The sequence below is a fragment of the Eutrigla gurnardus genome, assembly GCF_963514095.1.
Source record: "Eutrigla gurnardus genome assembly, chromosome: 21".
In the NCBI taxonomy this organism is placed as follows: domain Eukaryota; kingdom Metazoa; phylum Chordata; class Actinopteri; order Perciformes; family Triglidae; genus Eutrigla; species Eutrigla gurnardus.
In genome coordinates this window covers 4400067-4417145 of record NC_139932.1, presented here as the reverse complement: position 1 = coordinate 4417145, position 17079 = coordinate 4400067, and the positions used below count along the sequence as shown (strand labels likewise).

Here is a 17079-nt window from a genome sequence, read left to right as displayed (position 1 = left end):
CTGTTTTATTTTGTAGTCCTTGTCTTGTACTTCCTGGTCCTTGTTGTTTCTGCTGTCTTGACTTCCCCACCCTCTCGTGTTGATTACCCTGCCTGCCCTAATGTGGTTCACCTGTCCCTCGTTCTTGTCGGGTCATTGTATCTGTCTGCCTCTGTCCATGTCTGCTGCTACCCATGTTCATGTTCCTGCCCGTTCTGGTATGTTTTGGTTTTCAGTTTGCCATGTTTGATTTGAACTTTGCCTTTTTCCTTTGTACTTTGCTCTGCTGGTTTTTGGTTGATACTTTGTCTCGCCGTTTTGCTACTTTGCCTTTTGTCCCCTTTTCATGTTTTTTTTAAATAAAGCTCACCTTTTGTTCCTCCCGTTTGTGCAGACTGGAGTTAGAGTTTTTAAAAAACTGTAAGCGTTGTTAAAAGAGCAAAGACTGACATATCGATTTGTACAGTTTCTTTCAGCCTTAGGAAGGAATATGGAGTAGGAGAATAGGAGGCATAGGAAAGGAAAGGAGGGAACAGGGAAGGAAAGGAGAAAGGACAAAAGGGACGCACCCTCCCTGAGTGGAAACAGGTAGAGCAGGCTGCTGTGTTTACGAGGGTGTCTCCCTCACTTGTGCAGGAAGCTTGTGTTGAAGGCAGAGTCCACAGCGAGACGCCGCTCAGCAGGAATACAGAGAGATACAAACCATGGCTGTCAATAAATGCATCAAATTCCTTCTCTTCTTCTTCAACCTTCTTTTCTGGGTGAGTCTGGAAAACAAAACAGTCATTTGATTCATTGAACATATTTTCTCTTTTACATTTGGATGTAAATGTTTAATCATGTCTATTTTTAGATTATGCGCCACATTTAAAACCTATTAATCTTGTTTCCAAGAGTCTCAATCGTACATTTATTTAGTTTCCTCACTTCAATGTTTTTAATCAGGAGTCATTCATAGCACAGTTGACTTACTGACAGATAAATATTATTTATCTTTTTTTGTGCCTATTTTCAACTTGTTTTGAGAGTTTAAGGTGAGCAGGTGTTAGAGGTTATTACTTCAGTCTTTCATATTTTAACTATCTATCTTACTCATTTGATTTTTGGAATGAATGAATCCCTTTGTCTATTGTTGTAATACTGTCTGGAGCCCACTGTTCGTCTCATTTGTTTTTGAGCCTCAGTCAACCGGTCAGTAGTGTTGAACAGGTTGTGTGGGCGCTGTCTACCTCTCCCTCCGCCAACAAACACTTGTTCAGTTTCAGGGCGTGGCTCGCCGCTCCGCTTCGCATCACGCCCGACACCTGCACACATTTGCATTTTAAATGTAAACAAGTTGGATAAATACATTGCACTTCTGTATTTCCTCCTTTTCTGCTGCAAGTTTTGCCATTAAAACCAAATGCCTGCATTGGTTAATCTGTAACTCCACTCAGTCGTTTTGAACTTCTTGCTCAACAGACAGGAAGTGTTGGACTTGAGGTGTTCGCACCAAAAGCAAAGCGTTCTTATTCGGGCCACCTGGCGGGGGTACCCTCCCCGTAGACCCCAACAAGGTTTCCTCCATCGTGGCTAAAATAACCACTATTGCTGATTTGTACATGTTGTGAAGTCCCAGATACGCCGGGAAACTAAACGCCAAAAGGTGCTTGGTGAATTTAATTTAGCTGTATTCACCATGAATAGCAAGAAACACATCGGCTGGTTTACTACAGCGGTATGAACCCAAAATAAACAATTTTGTTGTGATTTAATTGCAATAAATGGATGAAAAGGAAACTGAAGTACACGCATACAAGTGTATGGTGGAGCTCTGGGAGGCCACAGACCACCACCATGTCTCAATTTCTGTATCAGTGACGACAGGAAGAGAACATCCCACGCAAATTATTCGCCCCATGTAGATTTTGTAATTAAGATAGTAAATAAGAAAATCGCCTCATTTGTAAGTAGCGCTAGTAAGCGTATATTCGGGTCTTTGAATTGACTTTATATGCAATTGCGCAGCGCAAAATAAAATACTCTAATGTCCAGAAAGTGTTGTCGCCAAATGAAATCATGTTTCCTGTTCAAATATTGTCTTGTCGACACTCAGTGACATGAGAGCTAACAGCTAACACATTGTAGCTCTTGCACCATTTTGCTGGCATTTTGTTCACTGCTGGGCACCATGTTGTCTGATTCCTCCACAAGTCAGCGCCAAAGTGCTTTTAGTGCAAGAACAACAAACATTAAGAGACCAGCTCATGAGACAAGAAGAAGATACTGGGACAGGAATCCTCATTAACTGTAAACTTTGTAATAACTGTATTCAAGATTAGCAATCATCCAAATTCATTTTGATCTTGATCACATTTAAACTGATCAGCTATTATCCCAACTTTCTTTAATTTCGATGGATCATAATCATCAACAAATTTGTTCATTGATCATAGCTTGATTAACTGTATTCCAAATTAACTCAAATCCTGATTAGCTTTCATTCTGATTAGCTGTAATCCCAACCTGCAAACATACATGCAGACGTGACAGAAATAATCCAAACAAATCCAACATCCATCTTTAGCTCAGTGATTTTAACAAAGCTCCCGTCTGACCGCTGCCGAGGTTATTCCAGTCCTCATCTCGCTTTCCCAGAAAGGATGTTAAATCGATGTTAACTTGATTCTGACCACTCAGTGGGCATGGTGGACATGCTGTGTGTAGCTAATGATGATGATGGTGATGATGGTGAGGTTGGTGATGATGGTGAGGGTGGGGCATCTTCTTATTTACTGTAAAGTTGTGAACTTGTGGCTCTGCAGGAGCTCTGAGTTGCTTCCTGAAGGAGAAAAAACACGGACGCAGTGGAAAAGAAAGGAATATTGTTGGTTAAAATCAAAAGTGCGTAATTGTGGACTGTGTCAAAAGTTTGTAATCAGCTGTTATATTGATGTTAATATCTATTTAAAGAGATAAAAACATTATAAAAACACCAAACATTTTATTTACATATGAAATAGTTTGATTGAAATGTGTCGCATGACCGGAGTTCAACTTGAATTTTGAATTAGTTGTTCATAATCACAATTGAACAACAACGGTGCAGCTGCAGCCAAGAAATATTGAGTAAGTCCTCTGATTGGAGAGCTGAGAGTCACATGCTGCTTCTATTGGGAAGTTTGGAGAAGCAACCAGTTGATTCCAGCTGGTTATTAGCTGCATTAGCTTCACACATGTGATACTGAAACGGGCAAAACTGTCTCCGCCACAATGGCCTTCCTGTTCAACCACACTGTACTCACTGCATCACCTTTTGATGTACCAAAACTACATGGTTTAGACAACAAAACGACTTCCTTCATTTCTTTTTAAAACATCGTGGTTTGGCTTGAAATGACCAAGAAACAAAACAAAAATGCAAAAACAACTTGATTCACACGTGACACTAATATCTGTCTCCTAGGTGAAAGTCCTGTGATTTTTTGACCCATCCACCGCCCAGACCTCCTCCCTATGTGGACTTCCATGCACTGTTTGAATCTGATTTCTGATAAATTGAGAACAAATGTTATCTACGAGGAAATATGTTTCCCTTAGAACACAATTCATAATGTAATTTAGTTGCGTGGGAACTTCATTTGTATGAGACCAGGCCGAAACAGGAAGCTGCTCCCGTTTAAATCTTCTCTCTAATTGAACTGCTGCTCAGAGGGATGTTTGTCAGTCAGGTTGAATCATCACACAGCCTGTACCATTAAACGAAATAATAAATAATAATAGTATTTGTAAAGAACGCTCTGCAGCCCCATCTAGACGTACAAAGACGTCCTCTTGGACTATCAAGCTTCTTTTTTGTGACAGCACATTACTAGACTCCTTCCCCTTGTCTGCTGTGGTTTCTGTGGCTGAAGTCTCCAGAATACTGTTCCAACCATGCGGCCATCTTGTCAAACAGCAGTGCTGTTATGGCCTCTGATGGACGAGAGATAACCAATCATCTGAATCTCTGTCTCTGTACATTAACGCCTCATAGCAGAGTGCTCATTTACTCTATGAATAATAGATGCTGCATTCAGGGACCATTCCTGTACAGGAAGTTGATGATTGATGATCCAAACAGAAAGAAAACCCGTTTTAGCAATGGAGCAAACTGCAGGTGGATTCAGTTCGTGCCAACTAAATGCATTCAGTTGAAGAGGCAGTAAACTTACAATAATGTTGCCAAACACAAAATGAAACTCACCAAACGTCTGTGTGTCAGCTCCATTAGCTGTTAGCTGATAGTATTTGGAGTATTTCGTTTACTTCAGTTACTTCATTATGCATTTATTGTTATATTATATAATGAATGTAGGACTACTCATAATGAAGAGTTGAAATAACTGCTTTTACATAATGATAGGATCTGATTACTTCTTCCACCACTGTTGAAAGTAGAGTCTCTATTGGAAATGTATTTTGAAACTGATGTTGGTTGATAATTTAAAAGCTGTTTCCAGAGCAGCTACCATGTTCTTTTTCAAGTTTCAAAATCTACCATTAATAGTTCAAATCAGGCTCCAACCTCAGGTTTCCGAAAAGTGAAGCCCACGCTGAAGTTCCTTATGCTTATATTCTCTCTTCTGGCCACTAGGGGGCAACTCCTCTCTGATTGTGTAGAAGTCTATGAGAAAATGGTCCTACTTCTCTCTTGATGTATTATCTCAGTAAACATTGTAAACATGAGTTTATGATCTAAATCTCTAGTTTCAAGTCTTCTTCAATCCAGCATGATGTTCATTTAGTACATTTTGGTCCATAGAGTCCAACAGACCAGAAAGCAGGGGATGCTTTAGGGGGCGGGGCTACCTTGTGATTGACAGGTTGCTACCACGGCCAGCGAGACCTCAGGGCCCAAAGCCAGTGTCTCTCTCACAGGACTGCTGGACTCATGACTCCACACACCTGGCTGTTGCTCGTTTCGACACTGCTGTTATTCTGTGTGTGTGTGGTTGTAGTTGTAGATTTCCAGGTAATCCAGTGGATCAAGGGAGTCTCGGTTGCACGATTACTTCAGTGTTCCCTGCCTGTGAGTCACTGCTGAGGCACAATCCGCCCCCTCTCCGCCTTAATGGACAGAATGAACACCTTGTAATTATGATTGTACCACAATGTTTATTAGTCATTTCCCAAGAAGGAGAAATACTTGGTGTGTAGTAAACAATATTGATCTCAACATACAGTTTGATTCATCTGCAGGAACCCTCAGGGAACATCGGTAACGTCAAACGTATTCATATATTCTGATTTATAGACAAACAGTTTCAACGTGCTTGTAATGCACGAAAAACTATTTATTTATTTGAATCCTGATGAGCTGCATTTCCCATAAACTATAATCCAAATCCAATTGAATCCTGATACTGTAGCCTAATTCAGGTCAACCGTGTTCCCAAATAATAGAATTCATAAATTTTGTAATCCTGATTAAATGTATCCAAATCGCTTTAGATCTAAATGATCTGTAATCCTGATCAAATGTAATCTCAAACAACCCCCGCCCTGAGAGATTTGATCCTGATTGACTATAACTGTAATGAACTAATCAACCAAACAACTAAAATCTCTATCGACATCCCGATCAGGTGCAATCCTGATCATTCATGAAATTCATTTAGCTTCTAATCAACTCTAATTAGAATAAACATCGATGCTGCTCAGATGTCATCTCGACTGATGGCAATGTCGTAATCTGTCCTCCTTACATGTGAATCCAACCAACTGTAATCTTGATTGCACTGCTCCTATCCTTGATACCTGGAATCTTGAACCAGATGAAGTCCCTGATCTTGAGGGTGTGTTCGTTTTCCAGACCTGCTGAGGGCAGTGGAGCTATGTCGCTCTGCAGGTTTCCTCTGCGTGTTCATGCTGCTATTGCGGTGACGCAGGTTTAATCCTGCAGATATGATAAGAACAAACATACACTTTGAATGTTAGCGTGCAGTGTTGTGTGTTTTTGCGGCAACACCCTTCAATGAAAACACCTGCTCATAAATCACGGCTCCACATCCAGGTAAAGGTGGAGGTGTAGTATATGACAGTGTCATATACTACACTGTAAAAGTAGTCCACGACAAGTAAAAGTCACACATTGAAAGTGTTACTACAGATAAAGCTGCTGTAGCTCTTTCACAAACATTAACGCTTATTTTCATATTTTCAATTCCAACTGAAATCAACCCAAACGCTTCTTGATGACTTTCCTTCTTCACTTCCATTAGTTTGTTTCTTTTTCTTGGGACGCAGTTGGAAGTTACCGATTTCCCATTCCAAGTAAACACAGCATACTTCTGTGAGTAGCTCCACCTGCAGACCAACCGCTGCTGACTGACGGAAAAAGATAAAACTCATTTAGAGTTTAGAGGGAATGTCACCACAGTCATGGAGATCCTATTTCTGGGCAAAGCAGCAACAAGCACTTTCATTAGTGGTCACATGATCAACCACCATTGTTTTAACTCACTCTGTGATAGATAGGAACTTAAAAGACAATTATCTCATCTCATTTCGTCGTCTACCGCTTATCTGGTGTCGAGTCGCGGGGGCAGCAGCTTTAACAGGTAACCCCAAGCTTCCCTTTCCTGGGCCACATCAGCCAAATCTGACTGGGGGATCCCGAGGCGTTCCCAGGCCAGTGTGGCCTCCTCCCAGCTGGTTGCGCCTGAACCACCTCCCTAGGCAGGTGCCCAGGGGGCATCCTTACCAGATGACTGAACCACCTCAGCTGTCTCCTTTCGACGCAAAGGAGCAGCGGCTCTACTCCGAGTCCCTCACGGATGACTGAGCTTCTAACCCTATCTCTAAGGGAGACGCCAGCCATCCTCCTGAGGAAACTCATTTCGGCCGCTTGTACCCACGATCTAGTTCTTTCAGTCATGACCCATCCCTCATGACCATAGGTGAGGGTAGGAACGAAGATTGACTGGTAGATCAAGAGCTTTGCCTTCCTGCTCAGCTCTTTTTTGGTGCAATACAGCGAATGCAATACCACCCCCGCTGCTCCGATTCTCCGGCCAATCTCATGTTCCATTGTCCCCTCACTCGCAAACAAGGTACTTGAACTCCTTCACTTGGGGTAAGGACTCATTCCCTTCCCGGAGCAGGCAATCCACCGGTTTCCTGCTGAGCACCATGACCTCAGATATAGAGGTGCTGTTCCTCAAATCCCAACTGCTTCACATTCGACTGTGAAGCGATCCAGTGAGTGCTGGAGGTCACAGACCGAGACCGATGATGCAGGACCACATCATCTGCAAAAAGCAGCGATGTGATCCGCAGCACACCGAACTGCAAACCCTCCTCCCCCCAACTACTCCTCGATATCCTGTCCATGAATATCACAAAAAGACAATTAAATAGATGAAAATGTTACAGACTGCCACTTTAACATTATTACATCTGGAACCCAAAACAACAACAAAAGGTCAAAATAAAAAAATTCTGAAAAAAAGTTTCATATCATTTTCTCTCAGTGGACTCATTGTTTCAGCTTTACTTTTATAAATAGTCAGGTTAAATTTATTACAAAACATCAGGTTTTTTGACTCCTAGATGATTGTGTACAAAAGAAATCTTAATTTGTAAAGTAATGTGACAAAGTTCAGAAGTGAAGAGTGAAAGGAAGTGAACGTAATGGAGTAGAATATGAGACTGCTCTGAAAGCAGGTTGAGTTTGAGTTTTCTTCCAGCTCTTTATGTGATGAGGGCTCACGTATCAACAACAAACAGGTGACACCGATGGAGGGTTTCAGAGTTTCCACCAGCAGACTTTGTGTTTGTTGTTCAAACAATGAGAACGTGGCTACTGAAACCGTCTGTCCTACAAACACACAAAAACCTGTTTGGTTCCTTTTGGAGCTGAATTTGATGGTAAATGACATTTTATTTTATTCTAACAGAGTGGTGGAAATAAATGTGCAAATGTTTGGATCTTTAACTGCAAAGTGAGAGTTCAGAGAAGTAGTTGAGCTGCGTCTACTTTCTGTGACGATGAGCAATACAATACAGGTTTTCTGTAATTATGGAATAATATAATAATACTATTCTTTGACTTCTTTGTTGGTTTCAAGCTTCGTCTTTTAGCTGAAACTAATCTGTTATGATTTTTTATTAACTGTAGTTTTAAGTTTTTATTTATAGTATAAAACATTTTCAGAGATACAACACAGTTAATGGGAAGTAAATGGAAAATATGGACATTCAATAAAATGGGATAAAGAAGTTGGAGTAAACTCTTGATTATTGTCATTGTTGCTACATTTTCTTCTGGATTAATTGTTTAGCTTTGAAAATCCCATTTGACAACCCAACGAAAAATAAATAAACGTTGACTCATATCTTGTATTGCCTTCTTGTCTGTGTGTGTGTGTGTGTGTGTGTGTGTGTGTGTGTGCTGTAATCACAGAGGTCACATCCTCTTTTTGTTTGTCACGTCTGTTTATGTTCATTCAGAAGTGGAATGACTCATCCATCGTTTTGACTTTACTGTAGTTTTTGGTTTTATTTATAGTTTGGTTTAAGAGTAAAGCTCATGATTATTTTCATCATTGTTAGATTATTTTCTTGATCCGTTTTTTTTTTGGTTCATTAAGTGTAAGAAAAAAAAGGAAATTTGATTTTTATGGTGTATACCTAACACTCCCAAATCTAAAACAAAACGTTTTACTCACACAATTGTTTTTAAAAATACAGTAGTTCCTGTTAGAATGTCTATCAATCAACTAACTGATTTATTTATAGTCTTCTTGCTATTTTATTAGCAAGTGATATATTATTAAATGATGATAATAATAATATTATTATTATTAATAATAATAATAATAATAATAATAATAATAATAATAATAATAATAATAATAATAATAATAATAAGGTGTTATTTTATGACATCAAGAAGTAAATTAATTTACTGTTTAGAAACTTTGCATTCTCAAATCTAATCTTATTTATGTATTTTGAGGATCAGAACAAGCTTTTACTTATTTATAAAAAAAATAGTATTGCGTTCATTTATATATAACTTTAGGACACTTTGCATAAGGAAAACATGCAAAATCAATATGATAACATTTTGATATTAGTAATTCTCATAGTGACAAAATTACAGAATTTGTTTTGAGGTGGAGCAGCCTGTTTCTGTATGTTTCTTCATTCACATTTCATCAACATTAAGCTGTAATTAGCCGCTCTGTGTTTGTGCAAAGTTAACGCTGTAGTCTGGTTTCTGGTCTCTCGTTCCTGGTTTCCGGCTCTGTCTTGTCTCTGCTGCCTGCAGACAGAAATATTGATGGCAGATAATAACTCATAGTAGCCTGTTTGTTGTCTGCTAATTGTCTTCAGGCAGTGTTGAATAATACATGTCTCGTTAGTCCTTAACCCTGCTGTACTAAAGCCTCTCCATGTAGGCCTCAGAGAGTCCTGGTCCAGATCCAGGCAAGCATTCAGGTTTTCTTCCACATGTTTTAATTTACATACAAACACACAATATATTTGTGTTTAGAGTGAAGAGAAATGAAATGTTTTAGTCTTATTAGGACCATGTGGTAAAGGTGCAGTTCGGCCTCTTGTGGCACAAACTAGTACAACAACAAAATCCTGACAAAAGAACAGAAAACTATTTAATTCACACTGAAAATGAATCATCAGAATTTGTTTTGGGAATTTTTTTCACTTGGCTTCCATAGTTACAGTTCCATCTAATCTTTAATTATCACATGACAAACAGAAGAGTGGAGGCTGCTATGACGGTGTTGGAATCATGTTCAATTATCACATATAAGTCGTATATTCAGGCATCTACATACAGTTACATGTAGTTTGTTCCTTTGTATTTTGAATCGGTGTGCTCAGCATTTGAAATTACCTTTTTTATGTGGAAGAAACAAAAATCAAGCTGAAGAAGGTGTCTCTTTTTGTCCTGAGGCTGTCAATGAGGGAAGGCCAATTGGCTTTTTAAATTAAATGAATTGATTAAATGTTACAGCTGGGATCGGCTCCAGCCCCCCGTGACCCTAAATACAGGATAAGCGGTAGAAGATAGATGGATGGATGGATGATTAAATGTTCATCCCCAAGGGATCACCAATATGCTGATTTTTGAGATGTAAAATTGACATTGTGGAGTTTGGAGATTGAGTTGCTGAAGGTTTTCTCCACCAGATGTCCCCAGAGTCAGTAAATACTTTTTTTTTTTAAATGAAATTCATTTCATCCTTCTCTTTCTGCAGTTGAGTGGTTGCATCATCCTCGGTGTCTCCATCTACCTGAAAGTCCACAAGGACGGAAACCTGGTGAGACAAAAGTCATATTTAGCATCAGTGTCTTCTTGTTTCATCGAGCCGATCACACAAACGTAATTGAATGATTGAGATCAGATCCCTGACTGTCTCCCACCAGATCACCAATGAAACTATTCCTGGCATCGACCTGATGATCGCCATCGGGGTCATCATCATGGTGCTGGGCTTCCTGGGCTGCTGTGGAGCCATCCGAGAGAACCGCTGCATGCTGCTGATGGTGGGAATCAATCTCATTATATTTGACATTTGACGTTACTTGTATGGTGATAAAATGTCATACTATGGAGTTAGGACCTACATAAAGGTCACTGTTTGAGAATGTATATTATTGATTCGTCAACATTTGAGCTCATTTATGTATTTTGAGATCATTTTAGAAAACATAATTTTCATGGCTCCAGCCCCCCCGCAACCCTGAATACAGGATAAGCAGGAGACAATGGATGGATAATTTTCATCTTCACGTAATTACACAGAAATCAACAGCCCTTTTCTTTTCCTCCTCCATTTCCTTAGTTCTTCATCAGCCTCCTCATCATCTTCATCCTCCTGCTGGCGCTGGGTATCCTGGGAGCCGTGGAGGAGAAGAAGGTAGGACAGGAAACGAGTCGCCTGCTGGTCGGCACGTCTGCTGGTCGGATCACTACTGATGTGTTTCTCTGTGTTTGGGGTTCAGGTGAAGGACTGGGTGAAGAAGCGTCTAGAGAAGTTCACGCCACTGTCATCACAACCAGAGGATGTGAAGAAAGACCTGGAGATACTGCAACGGGAGGTAACACACATACACATACACACACACACACACACACACACGCAGGCAGGTATTTTGTTGTCTCTGTAAATGTACTCTGCACAGTAACAATAAAGTTGAAATGAATCTTAACAATGTATACACTAAAGTGAAAGTGAACTGCAATTCATATTCTAGATTGGAACACAAATATGTCTCGTGTATTTTTTTTCCATTGCTACTGACAAACAGCTGAAATTATGCAAATAGATCAGTCACAGCTGAATCGCACCTCAGATACACACTCAAGTGTCTCCAGTAAAAGATAATCTCTTTTGGCTGATCTGTGTGGAAAAGGAACAAAATAGAGCAACACAAAGAAAGGAAGAAAAATGCCTGAAAGAGGGAGAGAAAGAATAGTACCAGGACAAGGGAGAGGAAGACAAGTACCAGGACAAAGGAGAGGAAGATGAGTACCAGGACAAGGGAGAGGAAGACAAGCACCAGGACAAGGGAGAGGAAGATGAGTACCAGGACAAGGGAGAGGAAGATGAGTACCAGGACAAGGGAGAGGAAGACAAGCACCAGGACAAGGGAGAGGAAGATGAGTACCAGGACAAGGGAGAGGAAGACAAGTACTAGGACAAGGGAAAGGAAGATGTGTATGATGACTAGGGAGAGGAAGACAAGTACCAGGACAAAGGAGAGGAAGATGAGTACCAGGACAAGGGAGAGGAAGACAAGCACCAGGACAAGGGAGAGGAAGATGAGTACCAGGACAAGGGAGAGGAAGATGAGTACCAGGACAAGGGAAAGGAAGACAAGTACCAGGAAAAGAATGAGGAAGACAAGTACCAGGACAAGGTAGAGGAAGACAAGTACCAGGACAAGGGAGAGGAAGATGTGTATGAGGACTAGGGAGAGGAAGACAAGTACCAGGACAAGGGAGAGGAAGATGAGTACCAGGACAAGGGAGAGGAAGACAAGTACCAGGAAAAGAGAGAGGAGGACAAGCACCAGGAGAAGGGAGAGGAAAACGAGTACCAGGACAAGGGAGAGGAAGACAAGTACCAGAACAAGGGAGAAGAAGACTAGTACTAGAACAAGGGAGAGGAAGACAAGTACCAGAACAAGGGAGAAGAAGACTAGTACTAGAACAAGGGAGAGGAAGACAAGTACCAGAACAAGGGAGAAGAAGACAAGTACTAGGAGAAGGGAGAGGAAGACAAGTACCAGGAGAAGGGAGAGGAAAACGAGTACCAGAACAAGGGAGAGGAAGACGAGTACCAGAACAAGGGAGAGGAAGACGAGTACAAGGACAAGGAAGAGTGTATTTTTTTTTCATAAACCGTACATTCTATATCGCTACTCTGAGATGGGTCATTCATTTTTAGGGCCCGAGCGCCGACAATTTTAAGTTGAATTTCTACAGCAAAATGCATGCATTTACTAATCCTAATGAAACACAAATGTAGAGAAACTTAAAAAAAAACTGCAGTGCATTACACAATCTATGATCTCTACAATATAGTGTCTATTGTATAAGGACAGACCTGACATACAGTATACAATAATGCAGTTTCTGTGATTTCATCTGGTGTTATTGTTATTTATGACATTGTGCTATGAGTGACTAAATGTTCCTGTTGGAAGAAAACGTGTTGGTGTTTGGTAGACATAGTGTATTGTGAAAATGTAACATTGTATTTTGAAAATGAATGTTGGAGTTATTGTTTTGACATTTGTGTCTGGTAGATGTGATGTTGCGTTACGAGTTTAGGAACATTGTTAAAAGTATTGTAAAAATGGTTTTAGCGCTTGTAAAATACTCTTATGAAGACTGAGCAAACAGAACAATCTCATGCGTTGTTGTATTTTCCTCCCAGCTGAAGTGCTGCGGTCTCGTGAATGGACCATCAGACTGGACTAAAGTACCCGACTCCTGCCGCTGCAATGCCACCGAGTCAGACTGCAAGTCGGCCGCCATCTACAACACGGTGAGACCAGAGACCAGAGACCAGAGACCAGAACCCCACAAGGACGTAGCTGTGGACGCTACTCGTGTTCTCTCTAGATTTTAATCTTTCACGTCACCACTGACATTTCATTCAATATTACTATTTTATCATATTTTATGAGATACTGTACTTTTTGACATTTTGTGACATATGTCTTTTTACGTTCTACATTATGACTTTTTTTTTTACATTTGAATGACATACTATACTATAACTTTTTACAACAGTTATATGTAATTTTCAGGATATCTATATCACAACTTTCATGTCATGACATACTGTTAATTAATAGTTTTTTTTTATTTAATTAAAAAATATTTTTATGATATATATTCTGATTTATTTATTACTTATACATTCTTTTCTATGACATTTTAATGACACATACTATGATTTTTGTATTATATTTTTGTTGCATACTGTTCAATGACTGTTTTGACATGCTATGCTATAATTCTATAAACCTTTTCATATAGTTTTGAATATTTTTTGCACCATTGAAGGATTCAGGGCCAATTTAATGTTTTGATGCAACATGGACGAGAACAGTATGATGATGAAAGTATGATATCATGCTCTCCTCCTGCAGCCCTGTTCCACACAAATCATCAATCTGATGGAGAAAGACATGGTGGTGGTGCTGGGGATTGCTTTTGCTATCGCCATCCTGCTGGTGAGCTCTCTCTCTCTCTCTCTCTTTCTCTCTCATACACACACACACACACACACACACACACACACACACACACACACACACACACACACACACATATTTGTACAAATATATCATGGAGCCAGTTAACATACAAAACATGCAATACAAAAGATTAGAAGTACAGAAAACTAAATTAGACTCACAAAAAGAAATTGAAAGAATGTTTAAGGTAACTAAGTTGTGTGTGAGTTGAAATAAATGTTCTGTATAAAAAACATTTTGAAAAGAAAATATAGTCAAGTAAATTTTTACTTTACTTGAGTATTTCAGTGTTATGCTATTTTATACTTCTAGCCTTAGTGAAATGTTAATTCAGATTATTATACAACATATAATGAACAAGTGGATTTAATCTGAAATGGGTCACTCTGCATAGTGAGTAATTTTACTTTTGGTACTTTAGGCATATTTTGATGCTAGTATTTGAAAAAGTTTACAAATACAAATAGTACAAATACTAAATGTCTACATTTTCAGTATAGACATTTACTTGTTGCACAGTATTTTGACACTGTAATAATGCATTTTGTACTTCAGGAAAACACCTGCCTTGTTTGTAAAATCTAATTACGGAAAACAAGTAAGCCCAGGATCAAACCCTGGGGTACACCAAAATAAAGATTTACTCTATAAATAGAAATCCCTGGTACAAACAAAGACCCAGACCAGTCTAAACCTCAGCTAAGTCATGTTTGGAGATCATTTTAAAGTCAAGACGTTATAATACAAATAGAGAGTGTTTTAATTAAACACAACATTTTAATAATTCTATTTTTATGATGACGGTTTTTAAAACATTTTCTCACTGTCTGCAGATTTTCGGAATGGTCCTGTCCATGATTCTTTACTGTCAGATCGGCAGGAAGGAGGCTGCCACCACTGCCTGAACACACATGGCCACGCCCCCATCGGTGCCTGGCAACACCCACTCAGCACTGCACGTTTAACCCATGTAACATGTAATGGTCATGCTCTGTAACTTACCTTGTGCATTTACTGTGGAGGAACACGCTGATACTTTGGTTGATATGTCATGCCATTAGTACACTTAATACACAGCCTGGTGTGTACTGCGTTATTATGAATCCCACTGCTTCCCACTCGTCTCACCTACATAGGGCTGGTCTTAGAAATACAGTGGAATTCATAATTAGTGACAAAGGTTAAATAATAAATATATTCAGCAAATATAAGAATTTCTGCATGTACACTAAGATAACGGAAGAGAACATTTATTTTTAATTAGCTGAAGACAATAAAATTGATATTTTTAGACAAGTGGATTTCCCCAAATATCAGTGTGTTCTAACTTAACTTCATATTTAAAAAAAAAAAAAAAAATGTAACGCTCGAGTCAAAAAGAATAGTCTATGTTTCTGTTCACACTGTGGCCGCAGGGAACAAACTTAAGGAATTTGTCAAAAATATTTTTGTGTTGGGGGGAGTATTATGTATGAAAGCCCATTACAGCAAAACAAAACCAAAAAAATCAAAACATATGAGGTTAGGTATGATTAAATATATCAACTTCTCATTAGTATCTCATAAATGATTTATACACAAGTGTATATTCAGTTCTTGAATTGAAATGTTACTAATGGAGGTTTTAGCCAAACGTTTAGTCTTTGTTGTTGCTCTTTTCTGTATACACTGTCCTCTGGTCACATGCTTGAAATCAAATATATTATAACACTCAAGTAGCTTTTGTGTTTAATTGGTTTTTGATGTCGGAATGGGCTGTCATATATTTATATCTAAACATAAACTGCTGTCTGTCGCAACATCTGCTGCCATTTTTTTTTAAATATTAGGAAATAATCTGATGTTCTGGTGTGTGAGTTAACACACTCCATCATAACACAATAAGCCATGAATGTAACATCTTAAACCACCTTGTTAGATTACTAATTGGTTTTGATTGTTTTTATTATGGAATCATATGATGATGTTGCTGTTTTTTTTTACTGGCACATGTTTGAAAATGTAAGTATATTTTTATTCAATTGTTTTGTCCCCTAAATTAAGTTTTGTTGCGGAACATCAAGTGTCATACTTTAGAAGAAGGGAAATAAAAAATAACTAAAATGAATTAGATTTTGTCTTCTTTATGAAATGTATTGTCTTACTATAGTTTGACTTTATGAAACACATTACTTTTTTATGAAGATTTTTAGAGCGTTTTTCATGACATCCTATACTATGTCAAGCCCTTTTGACTTTTTTATGACATACTTTAATATGAATTTACCACCTACTATATTATAACTACTAAAAAAATCATTTTTCAATGACAGATTATATTATGACTTTTTGACATTTAATGAAATAATATACTATGACTTTTTCTGTCTAAATAATAAAATGACTCATGAATAACATTTCAATGGCAAACTGTGCTGTGCTTAAAACCTGAACACCTACTGTATGTCCTGTTTTAGGGGTGTAACGTTAATGTGAATTGTATGACTTAAAAAAATACATACAATGACGTTTTTTTTAAGACATACTCTTTTTACAATAAACTATATCATGCCTTTTTATAAAAACATTTAAGTTTTTATTTATTTTAACAATTACTTTTTTTATTACTTTTTCCCTGATACTTTACAATGACTCTGACTTATTCCTACATCGTATACTCTTGACTTTTAAGTTTCTTTCAATAATCTATACCAGGGTTATTCAACTATATTGTTCAGGGGTCAGCATTGATCTGTAACAAATTTTACAAATCCTTGAGAGGTTTTAAGAAAGTTTGAAAGGATTCTTGTCCAGGTTGACCCAGACTATGTCTTTATTTGAACGGCTTGACAGGCATCGAAATCCATCACATGTTGAAGGTGGTTTAAGACCGTGACTGAGCTGGTTGAAATGGAAAAAACTACTTGTGTTTTGTGTTCTGCTTCAATTAATGTGGTATTAAACATGTAAACTTAGCATTGGTTCCTCAAAAAGCCACATGTATTTAAAAATAAGTCCATTATATTTGTGGAATACTGTTCATATCAGGATATGATGTACAACCATGAAGGTGGCACTTTAGGTCCGGACATTTAAATGCCAAGGAGCACATTGTTCTTGCGTGAAAACGTAGTGGCCCAACAACTTACAAAGTTCTTACAAAGACATTTAATATTTGTATCAAATATTGTGTACATATATTTCATGTGTATGCATTATTATATGTAGCAAACAATTCTTACACAGTGAGAACTTCAAAATGAGAACAGACTGGGTGGAGATCAGATCCAGAGGACACGTTGGACAACAGTCCAGCAAGACGGAGGTAGCTGTGGTGTAGTGTTTCTTGAAATACAT

At 38.5% G+C, this 17079-nt stretch overlaps 1 protein-coding gene across 1 annotated transcript; it reads left to right on the top strand.

The window, feature by feature from the left end:
* Positions 1-579: 579 nt before the first annotated feature.
* LOC311031949 (tetraspanin-8-like) lies at positions 580-15850 on the top strand. Its single transcript, XM_084038546.1, has 8 exons — positions 580-740; positions 10227-10289; positions 10396-10515; positions 10815-10889; positions 10975-11070; positions 12915-13025; positions 13636-13719; positions 14577-15850. Exons 1-8 carry the CDS (start codon positions 684-686, stop codon positions 14646-14648), a joined length of 678 nt encoding a protein of 225 aa, XP_083894672.1. The 5' UTR covers positions 580-683; the 3' UTR covers positions 14649-15850.
* The last annotated feature ends 1229 nt before the right edge of the window (positions 15851-17079 follow it).

Excerpts from the sequence above, each read along its gene's own strand:
- LOC311031949 (XM_084038546.1), top strand. The coding sequence starts at position 684 with ATGGCTGTCAATAAATGCATCAAATTCCTTCTCTTCTTCTTCAACCTT. Across the intron at positions 13,026-13,635 it reads CGGCCGCCATCTACAACACG|CCCTGTTCCACACAAATCAT; the intron begins GTGAGACCAGAG and ends CTCCTCCTGCAG. Across the intron at positions 13,720-14,576 it reads TTGCTATCGCCATCCTGCTG|ATTTTCGGAATGGTCCTGTC; the intron begins GTGAGCTCTCTC and ends CACTGTCTGCAG.